The sequence below is a fragment of the Propithecus coquereli genome, unplaced genomic scaffold, assembly GCF_000956105.1.
Source record: "Propithecus coquereli isolate 6110/MARCELLA unplaced genomic scaffold, Pcoq_1.0 Scaffold162, whole genome shotgun sequence".
In the NCBI taxonomy this organism is placed as follows: Eukaryota; Metazoa; Chordata; class Mammalia; order Primates; family Indriidae; genus Propithecus; species Propithecus coquereli.
In genome coordinates this window covers 688,980-706,553 of record NW_012140747.1, presented here as the reverse complement: position 1 = coordinate 706,553, position 17,574 = coordinate 688,980, and the positions used below count along the sequence as shown (strand labels likewise).

Genomic DNA, 17,574 nt, shown 5'->3' with positions numbered 1-17,574 from the left:
TTTTTTTTTTTTTTTTTTTAAACAGAGACAGGGTCTCACTCTGATGCCCAGGGTAGGGTACAATGAAGTCATCATAGCTCACTGTAGCCTCGAACTCCTGGGCTCAAGTGATCCTCTTGCCTCAGCCTCCTGAATAGCTGGGACTACAGGTGCACGCCACCATGGCCAGCTAATTTTTCTTTTGTAGATATGGGGGTTTCACTATATCTCCCAGGCTGATCTCCAACTCCTGGCCTCAAGGGATCCTCCCGCTTCGGCCTCCCAAAATGCTGGGATTACAGGCGAGAGCCACCTCACCTGGTCTAAAAAGACTCTATTTTCAACAGCAGTTTTAATCTCTTGCCACCAACACATCTCCGCCAATCAGGGCATCTCTGACCAATCTGAGGTTAATTTCTCTCTGCCGCCTCGCTCACTGCGGGAGTTGTAAAGGGCAGCGAGATAACAGGCAAAAGTACTTAACTTCCAATTCAGCACAGTCTCCTGATGCCGCTCCTCTTTGAGAAGAGGCAAGAGAAGTAAAAGGTATGAACAGTCTACACCATGACTAATCTGAATCTAAGAAACTGAGTTTACGTGTGAGTTTCCTTCTTCACGCTTCAGCAGAAAGCTGTTTCATGCACTTACAGATCCTGCCTGGTTCCATGAAATTGCATTTGTTCCTTTGAACAATGCCTCCTGTGCCACAAAAAGCCAGCTGGAGCCACAGATAACAGCTGAGGTTGTTCCTCCCAGTTAGCTGGTAAAAGCCAACTGCGCATGGACTTAAGTGCGTTCAAATTAGTGATTTAATGGCCACGGCCGCCCTGAGACTTCTGACTGCGCAGCGGCTTCAGACGCTCCAGCACCTGGAGACTAAAGTGCTCACAGGTGTCGCCGTTTAAGATGAAAGGGGAGCCCTGCAGGAAGGGGAGGGTTCCACTCATTAGTTCTACCCGGGGCCCATGGAGCACGCCACGAAGTTCCCACCCCTGGATCACACGATCTTTTTCCTCCTTTGAAAATGTTCCTTTAGAACAGCGTTGAACAGCACTGCTCACTGGCGTGACTTCCAGTTATTCTCTTCTCCTCTTGCCCAGGCCCTTCCACCCACCTTCCCAAGCCCCACACACCTTTTTATACTGTCCAGGAAGTAGGTTCTCCACAATCTCACTCAGGTGGTAAAAGGAGGGTCTCTTCTCCGGCTCACTGTTCCAGCACTTCACCATGATCTCATAGCTGCAGGGCAAGAGGACTCAGAGTGGGCACGGGGTCAGGGGGTGCATCTCAGGGCACCCCCCGCCTCCCAGACCCCCTGGGCATGAACCCAGGCCCCTGGGATGGGGAAGGAGCTCACACTTCACTGGTGGCGTGGTCGGGCTTGGCCATCCGGTACCCACTCTTGATCTTGTTGTAGAAAGTAGAATCCACCATCATGCCAGGGTATGGTGTGCCACCTAGAAGCCAAAGAAAACACCAGGACTGACAGATGCTCAGTACACTGTCGAAACACTTGGCATGATAGAACACCGTTAGAAAACGCGCTGGTTCTTTTAAGGGAATTAAGTGTTATCTCCTTGACTTCAGAGACCTCAAATCTTCAATTTAACTAGGACTCTAGGCTGCTCAAGTCCAAACACCTTAGGCAAAAATTCTACATGTTTAGAAAAGGCCCTGAAGTGTTTTTCAACGCTCTGACTACTAGAGCTGCATATACAAAGCGAACCAGAAAAGCAACGAGAAATTCTGAATCACTGAGGCCAAGAAAGTCATTTTCACCAGAAATGTTCAAATAATTAAAGCTAACGTCAAATTTGGGCCCTGAAACGTCTAGATGAATCTCTCCTTTTAAGGGAGTGCGAGATTCCTCTAAACCACACACTGGGATGATCCATGGTGACCAGCCATGGAGAAAGAACTAAGATAAAAAAGGAGACTGGGGAGAGGGCACCCTTTCCTGCCACATCAGGGTAACAGATAGATTCACGAGACACCTCACATTTTCATAGCCAAGGCGGGGTCGAGTTCAGTTTCCTCTCGGAAGCCTACTCCAGGATGCCTTTCTCCTTTCGCTGGTCGTGAATTACAACTTGAAATCAGAACCACACAGCTTGTCACTAAGTGTGTAAGTCTCATCTGCTCAGAAGAACCGTCAGAGGTCATGGGCGAGACTCGTCCTTCTCTCTGGCCCTCACCTGGCAGCACCCGGGGACTGACTGGCCGGGCGCCTGGGAGGTTTCTCTCCTCCAGAATGACTGGCCAGGAGGGGGCCATGCCTCTTTCTCTCAACACCCTACTTTTCACCTGTGCATCAACCACCAGAGGTGAGGGAGGGCCACTGTCCCCTGGTGAACCCATTTAACCCAAAGTCCAAAAGGAAAACGCAGCCAGAGAGTGGATGTCGCCAGGAGCACGTCCAGTGGGAGGAGTCACTCTGGCATGGCCCGCAGCAGAGGAGGGGCAGAGGTGGGGGTGAGGTGCAGCTCCCTGCAGAGACCCATCTCCGCCTGCACGGCCTAATGCGTGGCGTGAGGGGGCTGCAGCCCGCTTGACTCACACCAGGTATCCTAACACTGTCTACATCCCGGAGCTCGGAAGAACACGCTTCCCCTCCAGGTCGTTCCGCACCAGCCCGCACAAGCCCCCGACGTCAGGCCCGTACCGAGGGAAAAGATCTCCCAGAGCAGGATGCCGTAAGACCAGACGTCGCTCAGCGTGGTGTAGAGGTTGTCGAAGATGCTCTCGGGAGCCATCCACTTCACGGGCAGAAAGGTCTGCGGGGAAGGAGGGAGGAGATTAGCTCGCATCTATGCCCCGATGATCTGCAGCTGCGGAAACGCCCGGGCTCTCCCTGGGCCCACAGCAACTTGCACGTGCTCTCCTGGCCCACGTGTCTGCCGTGTGCGTTTGGTTTACCACTGTGCTCTCAGTGCCAGCGAACATTTGATGAACAATCAATGGTTCATGCTGCTTCTTGTGCCCTCCAAAGGCATAATACCCAAAAACATTGAATCCTGAATTTTCACTCAAAAAGTGCGTCCCCTATTTTTAGATATTCCTGGGAACAAAATGAAGAACGAAGCCAGAGATCTGTGAGCAGATTGCAGCTTTTGCACTCTAAGAAATAGTAATTTCCCACCACTACAAAGAGCCGGACATTGAGATGAATTTTGCAGCCTCTTTTGTGAAGTTGGCTCAACCTTCAGGGGAAATGTGAACGGAGGCAGATACATAAAGTAGCCACATAGCATCCTTCAACCCTCTGAGGTTGCTGGGGAGACAGGAGATTCATAAGTTCACGGGGACAGGGGAGAAACTGGCTCCACAAAGTCCAGTGATCTATTCGAGGTGCCTAAAGTTGTGCAGGAAGAGCCTCTGGCTACAGGTCACGGCCACATGAGTACGTGAACCACACAGAGCAAGGACACCGGCCAATGTCCTTCTGTGGGTGGGTGTCACAGCCAGGGCAGTGGGGTGATTTGGAATTGCACCTACAGGGGGCAGAAGTACCCTGAGCTACTTCATCCGTTTAGAGGTGGCAGAGATAGAGAGAACGGTTCAAGTATATGAGAAAACGACTATCTTTAAAGAAACTGTGCCTCCAAGATATATTAACTCAAATCATCTTAACATTTTAGGGGTCACAGAAGACTCTTAAAAACTAGGGACGCTCTCCTTGGAAACGCACGCTCGGACATGCATACATACGGTTTACATCTTAATATTGACAATTCTATAGGCAGGCACTGTCCCAAGCACTTTACGTAAATTTGATGACTTAATCTCCACGGCAACTCGGCAGACAGGTATGATTATCACCTCCCTGCTACAGACGGGGAGACCAAGCTACAGGATGGTCAAGTCACCGCCTCAAACCCCAGTGGGAGTCAGTGGTGGAGCTGGCGCTCACGCCCAGTGGACCCCACTGCGGTCCACTCGTGAAGCCTGTGGACTCCACATTACGACTATGGGCGCGGAACGGCCAGGAGCAACACCTGACTTCAGAGATGCAGGTGAGGGAGGGTGACTATGCCCAAGGAGGGAAGAGAGGACATACGCTGCCTTTTGACACGTAGTTTGAATCATGCATGATGTCTCTGGCCAGGCCAAAGTCACAGATCTTCACGATTTTCCCTTGTGCCAGGAGGACGTTTCGCGCAGCCAGGTCCCGATGGACACACTGCATGGAAAGGGCAGAAAGGACCGCAGGGTCAGTGTACCTGTGGCTGGACAGCATCAGCCCTGCAAGACCGGCCCTCCACGGTGGCACTTGGAGCTGCTGGCACACACCTCAGGAAGGCTGCCTTCCCCCGGGCTCTCAGCCCACCAGGTCCTGAGAGAAAGTTCTGGAGAAAAGTAGATACTCGGAGACATGAGACTCCCTGCCCTGCGCAGGGGTGGAGTAAGAGAGGTGTGTAAATGAGAGGCAGCCATTGTTACCAGCCTCGTCTCCTTCCACACTCCCCTCACTCTGAAATCTGTGGTTGTATCTGAAAAGGTCCCTTGTTCCTTGAACTTACATTTTTGGAAGCCAAAAACTCCATTCCTCGGGCAACTTGATAGGTGAAGCTCAACAAATCCAACAGAGTAAGGCCTTCGGAGTTATCGTCTGAAAGGAGGTTTTTGACTTCGGAGTCTGCAGAAAAGAAATTAAACGTGTTGGCGCTGGCAGAAAGCGGAACACGTCGCCCACCGGAGGGGACCCCGAAGGGCTGGGCTGCCTGCCGGCTTGCTGAGACTTGCCCAGAGAACACATCCAAAAGCATTTTCTCATAGGATTTCTAGACCTCACAGGTGAATACCTAAACTATGCAAAAATTCTATCTTAAAACAGAAATATGCATGCATAAATGCATATCTGGTTAAAAAAAGTATTTTTTATACATAAATATATATATATACGCATCTCACACGTATAGCCATCAGGACCAACCTAAACTGATCTCTCGAATGAGTTCTCACACAGAACTTTTCTGTTTGCCTCTGAAATTTCTTTTTTCAATCACAGTTAGCAAATCACCTCTGCCACCTTTAAAACACACGTACACAGACACAGACACTAACATCTTCCGTGATGACATACACAAGGGCCCTCTGAAAAAGCAGCTTCTAGGGTTTGCTTTACTTTCTTTTTAAAGCCATCTTCATAGTACTTAGCTTATAATTTGCCAATAAACTCAATCACCAATCAAAAATCCATGCCAATGACCTTGCGTTGAGTTCCTTGGTTTGTAACTAATCTAGTGTGCCCAGTTCGTCCCATCTGGAAGGGCCCCAGGGTTTTCGAGGAAGAAGGCAATCTAGGCCAGCAGTTCTCAGGTCTTTTTAAAAATGTTCAGGCAAGTGAAGAGTAGCTCCAGCCATTCACATTTTTGCAGCCAGCTACGGGAAGGCCAGAAGGAGTGGTCTGTCTGCCAACAGGGCCTGGGCCCGAGCATGGCTGAGGCTCCTCTGACATCTGGTGCCAAGTCCACCAGCGTGTCCTGGGAAGCAATGTGAACTATTTTTAACGCTCTGGGAGGGAGAGGAAGCATTGGTTCCGATAACTCTCATTGGCTAATCTTTAAAAAGCGCCTGGAGTTCACCCATTTGGCAATGAGAAGTGAATGGAACTTGGAACCACAGAAATGGAAAATATTATTATGTACTGACGGAGCTTTGCAAAACAAGCACATTCTCTTTTTTAATAGATTGTACCTTTCACTTAAGAACTCTGAAAGCATTCGGAGCACATTAGTGATTTTCAAAACAATTTCCATGGCAGCTCAACACGTTTTTTGCGTTGACCAATAGGAGGGCTCAGACCCAAGAAGACAAGATCACGGGACAAGCCCATGTCGGCCTCCGAGCTCCAAGTCTGTGACTAGACCAGAGCCCTGGAGGGGCCACCCGAGCAGATGTGAGGTGGTCCATCTGTTGTGGGCATCAGCTAGCTCCCCGGAGTTTATAAATCAATTCAACCCTGCCACATACTTCTCTGCTTGGAAAACAGACTGATCCACCTTCAAAAAACATTCAATGGAGACACTTGTCAGAAAACATAACCTCAAATCGTCTACTCTGCAGTTCCTATCACAAATTGGATGTTAGGAAAACTAAAAGCAAGAGTTATTGAACTCACAGATACCAGAGACTTCTAAAACTTAAGAAGAAAACCAATATGAGAAACCAACGTAAGACTGCCAACTTTTAATTCTGCCGAGTAAGGGCATTGAAAAAAAATCAATTATCACTATACTTTCATTTAAAAAAATCATGTTAGCAACAACAAAAAAAAGGAAGGACATTCTATCAGAATAAATAATTCTTTAAAACGATTACATTTAAAGTTTGAAAAATTCATTTGCATTATCTTTATTCTTTTCAATTCATAGACCACAAACCTGTGAAAACATGTCACAGACCTGGTTGTGCAGACCTGCATTTAGGGACCACACAGGCTGCCAGGTCTGCTTACCAGCCCTGTTCACCTTCCTCTGAATATTTTAAGTATCGTATTAACCCACCGTAAGAGCACAATACCGGAGTGAGAACAGACACTTTTACCTAAAATGGATTTCTTCTTATATGAGGCTGGGCGATCATACAGTGATCTCTGGATGTCTGAGTACTTGGACACCTCTTTCCTTTCCAGCATAGGAACATACTGAGTAGCATCGGCCTGCTTCATGTCCATGTAGTCACCATTGTTTTCGAAGGATAAAATAACATAGCTGCAAAAGCAGACAAAGAAACCTTACCCAGGCTGTCCCTCCGCGGTGGTCATTCAACATTCAGTAGATGATGATTTGGGGGTGTCTACCATGTGCCTGCTACTGTGGCAGGTTTAGGGGCTGCAGCGTGAGCAACAGCAGAGCCAAGCCACCCCCTTCACAGAGTGGTGGTCTAGCTGGGGAGATGAGCATTGATAAAATAATCAACTGAAACTCAGATGTTCTGCGAAGGAAGATTTTGGTCTGAGACAATGGGGCTATGCTTCCATAGATTCATAAAATTGTTTAAGTCTATTATGTTTAAAGTTTGAAAAATGCATTACATTAAGTCTGTCGTTATTCTTTCTGTTTTTCAACTCATAAGCCACGAACCTGGGCCATGTGGCCATGGGGCTCAGGCAGACACTTCCCGCTACCCAATAAATGTAGCACCCATTTGGTGTCCATCGAGTCATTTAATACGAAGTAAATTCATTTTACTGTCTGATCTTACAAAACTTTTTATCTACAGAGCTCTCTACAGCCATTGGTAGGTTGCTGCAGTGAGGATGACAATCATCAGCGTGACTTATAGGTCCAGGCATGGTGAGGACCAGTCTCGGAAGCTCAGAGACGGGCAGGCAGTTTCTCACAAGGTGTAAGAACTCAGGCGACCCAGGCCAATGCTGCGTGTTACAGGTCCTCAGTGGATCACATGTGAACAGCAGAATGGCTCCCAGAAGGTTCCCGCACTCTCTCTCATTCAAACCTATCGGCGATGCCTCCCCATGTGCTACTCTGGTCCAAAACACCTGCAGACACCACGTATCTCTCAGCGCTGTGATAGGACTGGGCAGGGCAGTCTGACTCTATATCTTACTACCTCGGGCGCTGAATCTGCAGACACCAAATGCATCAGGACGCGGGTCTGCCCACCTGTGAGGCGGGTAAGACAAAGGTACATGGCCATGGCCCTCTCTGCACCCACCTCCGCGTGCTTTCATCAGCAGGGTTCAATCCGAAGATGTCCAGCTCTTTCTTTGGCTTCTCTGGGTGGCGGCTCAGGAAGCTGTCCCTATTCTTATGCAGATAGTTGACCAGATCTCCGTAGAAGCAGTATTCAGTGATGATGTAAATTGGGCCTGTGGGGACCAAACCCGGCAGGAGACAGGTGTGAAAATGAAGGACAGAAAAGTCATGAATTGCTCTGTTTGGACTGGCAAGAGATGTTGCTCGAAAACAATGAGCTTCCATCAGTTCAATGGAACGAGTCAACTCCATTCAAGGGACTTCTATTCCCTGCCATGTTTGGGGCGTGGGAAGCGGAGGATTTAAACCCGGTTCAGCAGTTTCCACAACCACAGCTGTTCAACGAAAACCCTCACTCGCGCTCCGGGGCAGTGAGGTTACCTGACTTGGTACAGGCTCCCAGCAAGTTCACGATGTTTAAATGTGGCCCCAGGTGAGTCATTATCTTCAGTTCAGACATGAGAGCTTGTTTTTCACTGGATCTGGCCGTGGCTGTTGAAGAAATAAATCACGTATCAGTTCCACTGAGGTACCCACTTCCCACTCTCAGAATACACCAAGGACACGGCTGATCCTGCGACTGGATATCAAAAAGTCTATTCACCAAGATAGTGACTCAGTCTCGACTCTAATAACTAACTAATCCCTAGTCTTTCGGGTAAAAAGAAGTCACTAGAAATAATAACTCTTGATTTCCCAACATGCGAGCAACAGGAGCAATCTAAATAAACCTAATTGACACAATAGTCTAAATGCACGTGAAACCTAGAGTCAAAAGAACCAAGATCTGGTCCTAAACTTGTTACTTACTAGCTGTGTGATTTTGAGCAATTCCCTTAATACCTCCATGTTCAAAACTCCCCAGCAACGGGCACTTACGTTTCAGCATCTTCACGGCTACTTTCATGACAGGCTGGGACCGGCTTAATCCATAGGCTGTTCCTTCGACCACTTTCCCAAATGCCCCAGATCCCAAGACACGACCTGTGGACAACCAGAAACGTTAACGCAGGCAAACTCCAGGCCTCTCCTCAACTTGGTTCACCGTGGCCAGGCCAGCTGTCGGTGGGTGCACAGCTGGGTGGGTGTTTCTCAGTACTGAGTAAGCATGATGACTCCTCCAAGCCATCACGTCAAAATCAGAATGGAGCCCACGGGGAAGGAAATTAGTGTAATTGCTTTAGTCAAATAACATTTGCAAGGGAAAGGAAAACACAGACGGGGAGAGAGGAGGGTGCAGCCCCCTCTGGTGTGAGCACTCTGTCTACCAGCTCCGTGCTGGGCCAGACTCTGGGCTGCTCTGCGTTTGCTGTCTACAGCTCCCGCCCAAACCCCCGGGCTCTCTACCCTTCTGTTTTCCACGTGCAAACAGGGACATCTTTTGCATCAACAAACCCTTAACCACTGGCAATACTTCAGTATTCCAAATATCACTGATTCCAAGGAGTGATTAAGTTAAGACTTCAGGCTGGACTTGTGGCTGCCTATTGTCAGGAAGGCCACTACAGCACAGGCTAAACATGCCCTGAGAGCACAGCACTCTGCTCCTCGTTGGAGTTACAAAAAGTAATCCAAGCAGTCATCCCCACCCTTGGAGAGCTCACAGTCTAAGAGGAACCGTTCCCAGGGAGTCAGTCTCCCCGTGGATAGCCACGCCAGGCAGAGACTCAGCTCATAAAAGACACCACCAGCCAACACTGCCTCTTACCGCATGTCTGTGTTACTGGACATTGGACCTGGAAAGGTTCTACTCACCAGCAACTTGGCAAGACCCAGGAACGGAGAGACAAAGAAACGCCTATTGGCATGTTAGGAACTGTGCCCTGTTCCTCGTGTTTTATTACTTGTTAACCTCCCTAAGCTCCTTGTCTGTTTTTGGGAAAGAGGGGGAAATACAATAAAGAAAGCTTAGATACGAGCAGTTGAAATTGGGAGCAGCTTGGTGCCTTGTTTGATTTCAGTTAAGTGACTCTCTAGAAAGACCCACACTGTTCCGTGTTTTGGAGTGATACAGGCGGGTCATTAAAAACGATACCCAGCATTTTTCAAAGTACGTACCCTTGGATTATCCATCATGACACAACCTCTACCTCTAACTTTCATTTGCCTTTGTCTTGTTTTCATTCATTCAGAATGTGATTTAAAAAAAAAAAAACTCTTGGACTAAAGCTTCATATATTTGGTCTCATCCCAGGATTGAAATATTTTAGAAGCTTGTAGTAAGTTGGCTGGCTTATTTTTACATCTTTTACTTTAAAATGTACCTATATTTTTATATTACATACTCCAAATATATATAAAGAAGTATCTAATGCATCCTCAGAATGTACTGCATCAAAATACGTTTTGTGGTTGTCCTCATTCATTTCTCATCTGTTCCTTTTTAGTCCCAGAGATGCATCTCATTTTCAATTTGTGTCATTTCCAAAGCAAAGCTATTTTGGTGAGTATATTTGCCAGGCCTCTTCACATTCTCTTCTCCCTTTGTTGAATTTTCTTTAACCATAATTTGTTATGGAATGAGATGTTTTCAAAAAAAATCATTGCAGTGATCCAATTAACTTATTGTCAGGATGGAAATATATTTCTGAAAGCAAGTTTCCATTGCCTAGCGCTTGCTTAAGCACAAGCTCAGATCCCTTACTCTGCCAGAGAAGCCTGCACGTGGTGAAGCTGTGTACAGGTGAGAAGGGAGTCTCAGGGGACCAACCCCACAGGCGCTTACCAAGCACGAGTCCATCCCTTGGGAACTCCCATCTCGAGTCGTAAGGCAGCTGCATCGGGTCCACATAAATGTATTCATGTCCATCGGGGCTGATTGATTCAATGACCCTCCAGCGAATTTCATACCTCGGTTTCTAGAAATGACCAGGACAGGTAATTGGTGAATTACCAAAGTCCCAATGCACCAAAGCTCCACTACAGTGGCAAAGTGGACACGGTAGCGTCCAACAACATTCATTCAACATATAATTACTGAGCTCGTTCTCTGTGCCAAGCCCTGAACTAGGTGGCTATTCTTCTTGTTCTTATTGGCTTTAAAGATGTTTTAGTTCTTTTGGAAAATATCTACCTGTTTCCAAATGACGACCAGGACAATAAGTGAGATGATCACAATCACCAACAGCACCAGAACCGCGGCTGCCACCGTGAGTTCCGAACGCAAGGCTAGGGGACAAGAGAGAGGCACGCTGAAAGATTTTCTCACGGACATGCAGCGGGGCAGGAAGGTGGGGTGGCTGGGCCCCCACTGCTGGTGGGGGAGTGAGGCTGCCTGGCCCTTCCTTAGGGACAGACAATACCATCTCTCGAACATCTACACCCAGGACACCATGCCCATGCTTCTCTGAGACGAGAAAGGAACAAAATTCGATCAGGGGCACTCAACACTTTCTCCAACAGTAACCTTTTGGACAGAGTTTGAATAGGCACAGTAAAGATCAATCAGACCGAGAGCCACTATACATGTAGAAACTTCTATTTCATATGCTTTATTATAAAGCTTATTTTGAAAGGCTCTATTTTGCTCATACTGCTTTTGGCTTCATTCATTTTGTAAGGAGTAGATGAGACAGAAGATCCTTCTTCCCCACCTCCATCCCCCTACCCAGACGCTCAGACTAAATAAGACTGAGTAGCCATGTTATTAGCCATGCAAAATGTCCAGGGGCCTCTGCGAGATGCAGTTTGGGGTCTGAACCTGAAAGAAAGGCCCAGATGCCTTTAAGAGCATTCCCAGCTGAATGTCTTCCTTGGAGGCTTCATTCCCACGGGACCCTACGTGGGATTCAAAGTCCCGCCTTAGGGAGACAGGGCCCAGCTACTCAGTTGTCCCGACCGTTGAGCAACTCACTGGGCGCCACCAGCTTGAGCTCTCGGTTCTCGGCCCCAAGGAGGTTCTTGGCCAGACATCGAACTGCAATGGTCTCCTCCACTTTGGCGAATGTCACACGGCCCTCCACTGTACTCCTGCCTCGGGGGTGGAGCTCCGTGTTGATGTTTGAGACGTTGTTGGCCAAAATCGTCCACGAAGTTTCATTATTACATCTAAAGGAAAAAAGGGGCCTAAGTATAGGGCCAGTCATGGAGACGAGTGGAGCAGCGGGAATACTCTAAGACAGCAAGGAGTGCTGACCCTCGCTACGTTTGGGGGAGCTACAGGCTGACTTTCTCATGTCATGTGCAGATTTAACATTAAGACCTGTTTGCACAGGGTCAGGAGGGAATAACCCACATGTGAATAACTGAAAGCTAACTGTTTAGGAAGGAGGCAGAGAGAAACAAGTTTAATAAAATATAATTGCCGTTCCCCAACCTTGAACCTATGAGAAAACTGAATGGCTAAACTTCAAGCAGGTTTAAGGATTCCAATTTTCCACCCCTTCAAAAAGGCCTGGAGCCCACCCTTCCTTCTCACCACCCACACTGGCAAGAGCCCCCGAGGTGTCACCAGGGTGGGAGCGATCCTCTGGATTACGTTGTAAGACCTAGATTCCAGCTCCAGTCTGGAATCTACCAAAGCTCCAGCCAACATCCAAGTCCACCCCCTTTAGCCCTAGGAGAGGGTAGGACTAGGAATCTCAGCCTTCAGGAAGAAACAATAAAAGTTTCTGGACACAATCGGTCACCATGGGTGGAAGTGTGAACGTGTAGCTCATGTGCCCATTTAGAAAGTTGTAGAATCGGGGAAGGCAGGAGGAGCTGGTGAGTTAACTCCCACCGAACCTGGGTGAAGGAGGGCATGAGCAGTCACATGGCACTATTTTCATTTATGTTCACGTGCCGTGCCAGCCACCAAACAAAGTTCACCAAATAAGGAATGTGAGGTAAAAATGTGGGCCAGGTTGGTAAAAATTTTCTTAGGATAGTGGTTCTTAAAATTCATCTTTTTTCAGAGTAGAGACCCCTTTGAGAGTCTGATGAGAGCTGTGGACCTTCTCCTGCAGCTATTCATGAGCACACACTCGTACCCCGGAACTGCGGTCCCTGTTCAGAACCCTATCTTGTCATTTGTAAGTAGCATGGGCCTTAGGCCAAATACGCATCACAGATACCCAAAAAAGGCCAACAAAAGAAGAAATAAAATGTATTTGAGGCCCTTTGTGTCAAGGGAGAGGCATTCTGACCACAAAAGAAGAAGAAACATCTGGTTCCCGTACTTCTTAATATCCTTGCAAATCATCCACTCGATATCAGGCAGAGGTGTGCCTTCGGCCGTGCACCTCACGGTCTGTCCCCCTGTCGGGCCATGGTGGTCATCGACCAAGTCCAGGATGGATGAGGGCACTGCAAGAGGTGGACAGAAGTCAGAACTGGAGAGTTCGTGTCCCAGAACTTGCAGGCACGACACGGGGGATGTGCGTTCAGAACTCGTCCACACGGCATTGGAGTCACCCTGGAGGGGCTGAAACCAGTTGTACAAGTGCCACCCCCATTTAGACAGACCCACTCGGTTAAGAGCATTTTTGTAGTTTTGGTGTTTGGGAATTTATTTCTGGGATGGTTTAAATCTGGAGTGAAGAAAGTGAAAAGTTCCTGCAGTTATTTGGCTTAAAAGGCAAGGAGGCTCTTAAAATCATGTTATAGCTTAGGATTCAACTAAGGGATTCCACTGAAGTATAATCTAAAGTAGCATTCACCAAAGTGCATCTGTGGGATATTATTAGATTTTAAAGGTTCTCTTGTTAATCTGGAGTCCCGTAACTTAGAGATATGCTAATACCTGTATCACAGATTCACTGTGAGACTCAAACGAGCCTACCTAGGACAGGACGGGGCACACGGTAGGGACTCAGTGAATAGGTGCTGGAATGTCAATGTACTTGGGCACTCCATTCTGGCAGGGACCCCCGTATAGTGTCTACAAGGGAAACCAAGCAAAACTCTCCGGAACAATTCAAGGTCATCTGGACCTAAAAGCGTCACTTTCCTCTTCTCAGAACTGGAGGCGCCATGTTGAAAAACAGGCGCTAAGAAAGCTGGTGGAACCTGGAAAGTCCCAGACTGCTCCAGAGTAACTCAGAACCTCCCAGAAATACCTGAATTCATGAGTCCAACAAAGCCATCCCTGACATGTGACATCTCCAGGCCCCGTTTCTCCCCTTAAGTGTTGCTTTTCCCCCATAGCCTGTGGGAAAAGTGCCAGGCTGTCTTAGGCAGACACGGATTGCCTGGTTCGCTGAGCGACCGTTACCTGCATGCTGCCTCCACGTACCTTGAGTTAACAGTTCAAATGTGTAGCTCTTCATGTCGTCTTCATTCTGAACGACAATAGTATAGTGGCCACTGTCTTCTTCCTTAGCACGGATCAGCTTTAACTTGCTTCGATACCTTAAGAGAAAAGGATTTTGTTTCAACAAGCAGCAGCTAAATAAATTCCCATCATTTAAGCAATGGCAGTCTTCATTTAAATTTTATTTTTGTAAAAAGTCAAAATATCTTTTTTTTTCCTTTCCTGTGGCATCTCTTTTCTGGGATTCTTGATATGCTTTCCACATGCTGAAGGTCTGAATCACAGACACATTTCTTACAAGGGAAAACCAGACATTCTGAGATGAGCAATGGCTGTCTCCAAGAGCTATCGGTTCTACTGAGGCCTGACTTCTCAATGGAAATAAACACAGCCTACTGGCTTTTCTTTTTTCAAAAACTCTTGATTTTACCTTTTTAAAAAAATACTTGTCTCCCCTAAATATCCATCATTTACGTGGTTCAGCCAAAAACACAATGGAGGAAAGGATGGGGATCCTTGGCTCTACATATCAACATGGGGAGGTCTCCAGGATATAACATTCCTGCTTGCTTGGATTTGCTTAAAGAAACTCAAAGGTTTCCTAAGAACCTAATGAAGCTAATGAAGGTGCTTCCCTTTGGGGAGGAGGGAGGAACTGGAAAGCTGGAAACAGGAATAGAGTGAGGCTTCTCACAATGCATCATCTTTATGTCTGATTCTTTTTAAAGCATGGGATTCTATCACCTATTCAAAAAAATAAGTTAGAAAAAATACACCTCTTCATGCTTTATTAGAGGAAAGTTTCCCCAGAAGATTTCTTACGTGTATTACAAATGGCACTTGGCCCTGTGCGTGTGGGCATAAATATAGTATTTGCCCATTTGCTTGTCCTTTATAAATCATCACAGTGTGGAGAAGCAACTAGAATGGAAAAGGAGTGCACTGCTCATGGAGTGAGAAGACCATGGGTATTCTCATTAAAATTCTCCATGGCTCTGTTTCCCTATGAGTACAATGTGATAACTGAACACACAGCAGAGTCATTCTGAGGATTCATTAAATGAGATTATGTACGTGAAAGCATTTCCTAGGCACAAAAGCACTCTGCAAATGCCGGGCGCTAGGGCCTGTGAGGGAGCCAGGCTGACTTTTCCTCTGCTGCCCGACACTGGATGAGCTTCAGGACTGGGTTTCCTCAGAGTCCCCTTAGGCACAGTGGGCTGCTGATTTACCAACCGATCCTCTGTCATTCATTGTTCTCTGTTGTTCAGCCAAGAAAGCCAGTGGGTCCAGATGACCCATCCACCATGTCCATCCTTTTATTCTCTGGCCCATAAGAGGAATGAGGAAAATACGTGCTGAAGGATTCTTAAATCACCTTAACATAGAGTATTCCACTTCGTTTGCCCATCGCTGTTCTCCAGAAGTCGTAAAATTCCATTGCTCAGACACTGCTTCTCGGTTACACGTGGAATTTAGTTCAGAAAGAAGAAGGCAAATCTTGAGGTTAAGTGAATGATGAGAAAGGTTCTGTTCTCCCCTTTCCTGAAGTCTTGAAACATAGGACTGACTTTTGTCTCTCTGGGATGATTTCTGATAAAATACAGGGCTGAATTCGCTGGGCCCTTCAAGATGCACCGTTTGACTCTTGGATTCTAATCCTAGCTTAAAACTGCAAGAGACCTCAAGATATCATCTGATCCAATTCCTAGCCTTGGAGACATGAGATACTGCTTATCCAACATTGAAGATGAGGAAACTGAGGCTGGGGGATGACTTGCCCAAAACTCCACACTAGTTAAGGGAAGAGAGCGATCTACCCCTCTGATCAAAAGGCAAGGATCCCAGATGAGTCACTGTACACCTCTCTCCTGACCCAATTTAGCCAGGCCCTCCTCTTATTTCCTGTGGAGTCCTCCGCTGGGGCAAATGTGTTCCAAATTAAGTCAACGATGTTTTGTTTCATGTAAGTTTATGTGATAATTGCCTCGCAAGGAAAATCACCACACATGGCTACTTGCAATATGGATGATGAGGAATATATTCAATCCAAGTGGGTCCAACTTCACTTTTTTCCCTCCACCCTTAGCTGAATCCAGTGACCCGTCTTTCACTGGGGGGCAAAGCATCTTAATTCTTCTTTCTTCTCATTTTATCATTAAATACTTACCAGGATACTATTACCACGTTGCAATGTTATAATTAAAGGGACTTGATTTCAAGCATCTCTTAACTCAGACTGCTATGTTTTATAGATTGACTTCTGGTTTGGGTTGCAAGACACACAAAAACCTCGGTCCATCTAGGGACGGACACTGAAAAAAGGCATACTTGGGAAGGGTGTTTCTTTACCTTATTTCCTGAATCTTTTCCACGTCGGTGGTGATCTCAGTGAGATTTTCAATCAGAGTCAGGTTGTCCTTCAGCCAGGATATCCTGGGAGGAGGGTAGGCCCGCACGTCCACCACAAAATGTTTGACTTCATGCAGGTTGACAGCTTCCAACTGGCTGAAGGTGGGTTTGATCTCAATGAACCCTTTCTCTGTACAGGGAAGAGTTTCCATTAAATAATGATTAGCGCATACAGATCCCCAGCAGCGTGGACGACTGACATTTTAGAAAGCAGAATGTACCATGCACAGAAATGGTGACTTTCTTCATCTCTTTGACCTCCTTGGTAGCCTGGCGAGCAGCACATTCGTAGTCTCCACTGTCTTTCACTGTGGCCTCGGGGACCGTCAACGTGTACACCAACTTGATGAAGGGGACTTTGATCTCCTCCAGCATTGTGACACCTTTGCCTTTCTGTAGCAGAAGGGGGAGAAGACCGACTTTTCGAAAGCTCGCTCCTGGGAGTGAACTCTAAAGGACGGGTCAGTGTAGGTTCACGAGTGGTAACCACTGTCTGGTGGGGACGTTGACAATGGGACAGAGACTGTGCCCGTTGGGGGGCAGCGGCTATATGGGGAATCTTGGTACCTCCTGCTCAATTTTGCTGTGAACCTGAAACTGCTCTAAAAAACAAAGTCTTAAAAAGATCTAGCTCCTTAGAAAATCACGTTGTAAAAGGATATTTAATGACATATGTAAGGTGTTTGTGCTATACTGCTGAAGGACGAAGGATGTAACAGCATACTATTTAAAGAATAATACCTATTAATTATTGAACATTTATCTATGTACAAAAAATATTTAAAGGATTTATCTCCCCAAAATATGAACAGTGATGCTCTAGGAAATAGCTTTTGCTCTGTATGTCTATATTTTATAAAGTTTTGACAATAAAACTTTTTAAAAGTGTAATCGCTATCCTATGTTACTCTCTCTCTAAAAAAAGAAAAGAAAAAAATGTATTTTATAAAACAATGCTTTGATTATATATTTGTGAGCCAAATAGCAATGCACTTTGGTTTGGAAAAAATTTTCTGTCTCCCATTATGAATGGAAAGAAGTGTTTATGTTTTAAGGATGAAAGGCAATCAAGTATGAACAGAAAAACCACACCGCTTCGTATTTCAGGGAGGGTGTATACATATTGGACTATAAATGTCCCTTCGAAGCACGAGGTTTATAAGGCAATACGTGAAAATGTCCACCTTCCATCAGATGCCCCAGGAACAAAGGAAGACTAGCAGCAAATGC

The 17,574-nt window shown here is 46.6% G+C and overlaps 1 protein-coding gene across 1 annotated transcript in view; it reads right to left on the bottom strand.

The window, feature by feature from the left end:
• The window catches only part of PDGFRA (platelet-derived growth factor receptor, alpha polypeptide), a 42,111-nt gene that overhangs the window by 7,562 nt on the left and 16,975 nt on the right, over window positions 1-17,574 (bottom strand). The window contains exons 6-22 of the mRNA XM_012641090.1: window positions 16,566-16,737; window positions 16,285-16,474; window positions 13,915-14,030; window positions 12,860-12,986; window positions 11,554-11,747; window positions 10,774-10,868; window positions 10,426-10,558; window positions 8,580-8,684; window positions 8,082-8,192; window positions 7,660-7,813; window positions 6,526-6,692; window positions 4,500-4,615; window positions 4,037-4,159; window positions 2,642-2,753; window positions 1,337-1,436; window positions 1,113-1,218; window positions 814-899 (exon numbers count right to left, since the gene is read on the bottom strand). Of these exons, the coding sequence (XP_012496544.1) occupies window positions 814-899; window positions 1,113-1,218; window positions 1,337-1,436; window positions 2,642-2,753; window positions 4,037-4,159; window positions 4,500-4,615; window positions 6,526-6,692; window positions 7,660-7,813; window positions 8,082-8,192; window positions 8,580-8,684; window positions 10,426-10,558; window positions 10,774-10,868; window positions 11,554-11,747; window positions 12,860-12,986; window positions 13,915-14,030; window positions 16,285-16,474; window positions 16,566-16,737 (2,207 nt within the window). The remainder of the gene's footprint in view (window positions 1-813; window positions 900-1,112; window positions 1,219-1,336; window positions 1,437-2,641; window positions 2,754-4,036; window positions 4,160-4,499; window positions 4,616-6,525; window positions 6,693-7,659; window positions 7,814-8,081; window positions 8,193-8,579; window positions 8,685-10,425; window positions 10,559-10,773; window positions 10,869-11,553; window positions 11,748-12,859; window positions 12,987-13,914; window positions 14,031-16,284; window positions 16,475-16,565; window positions 16,738-17,574) is intronic.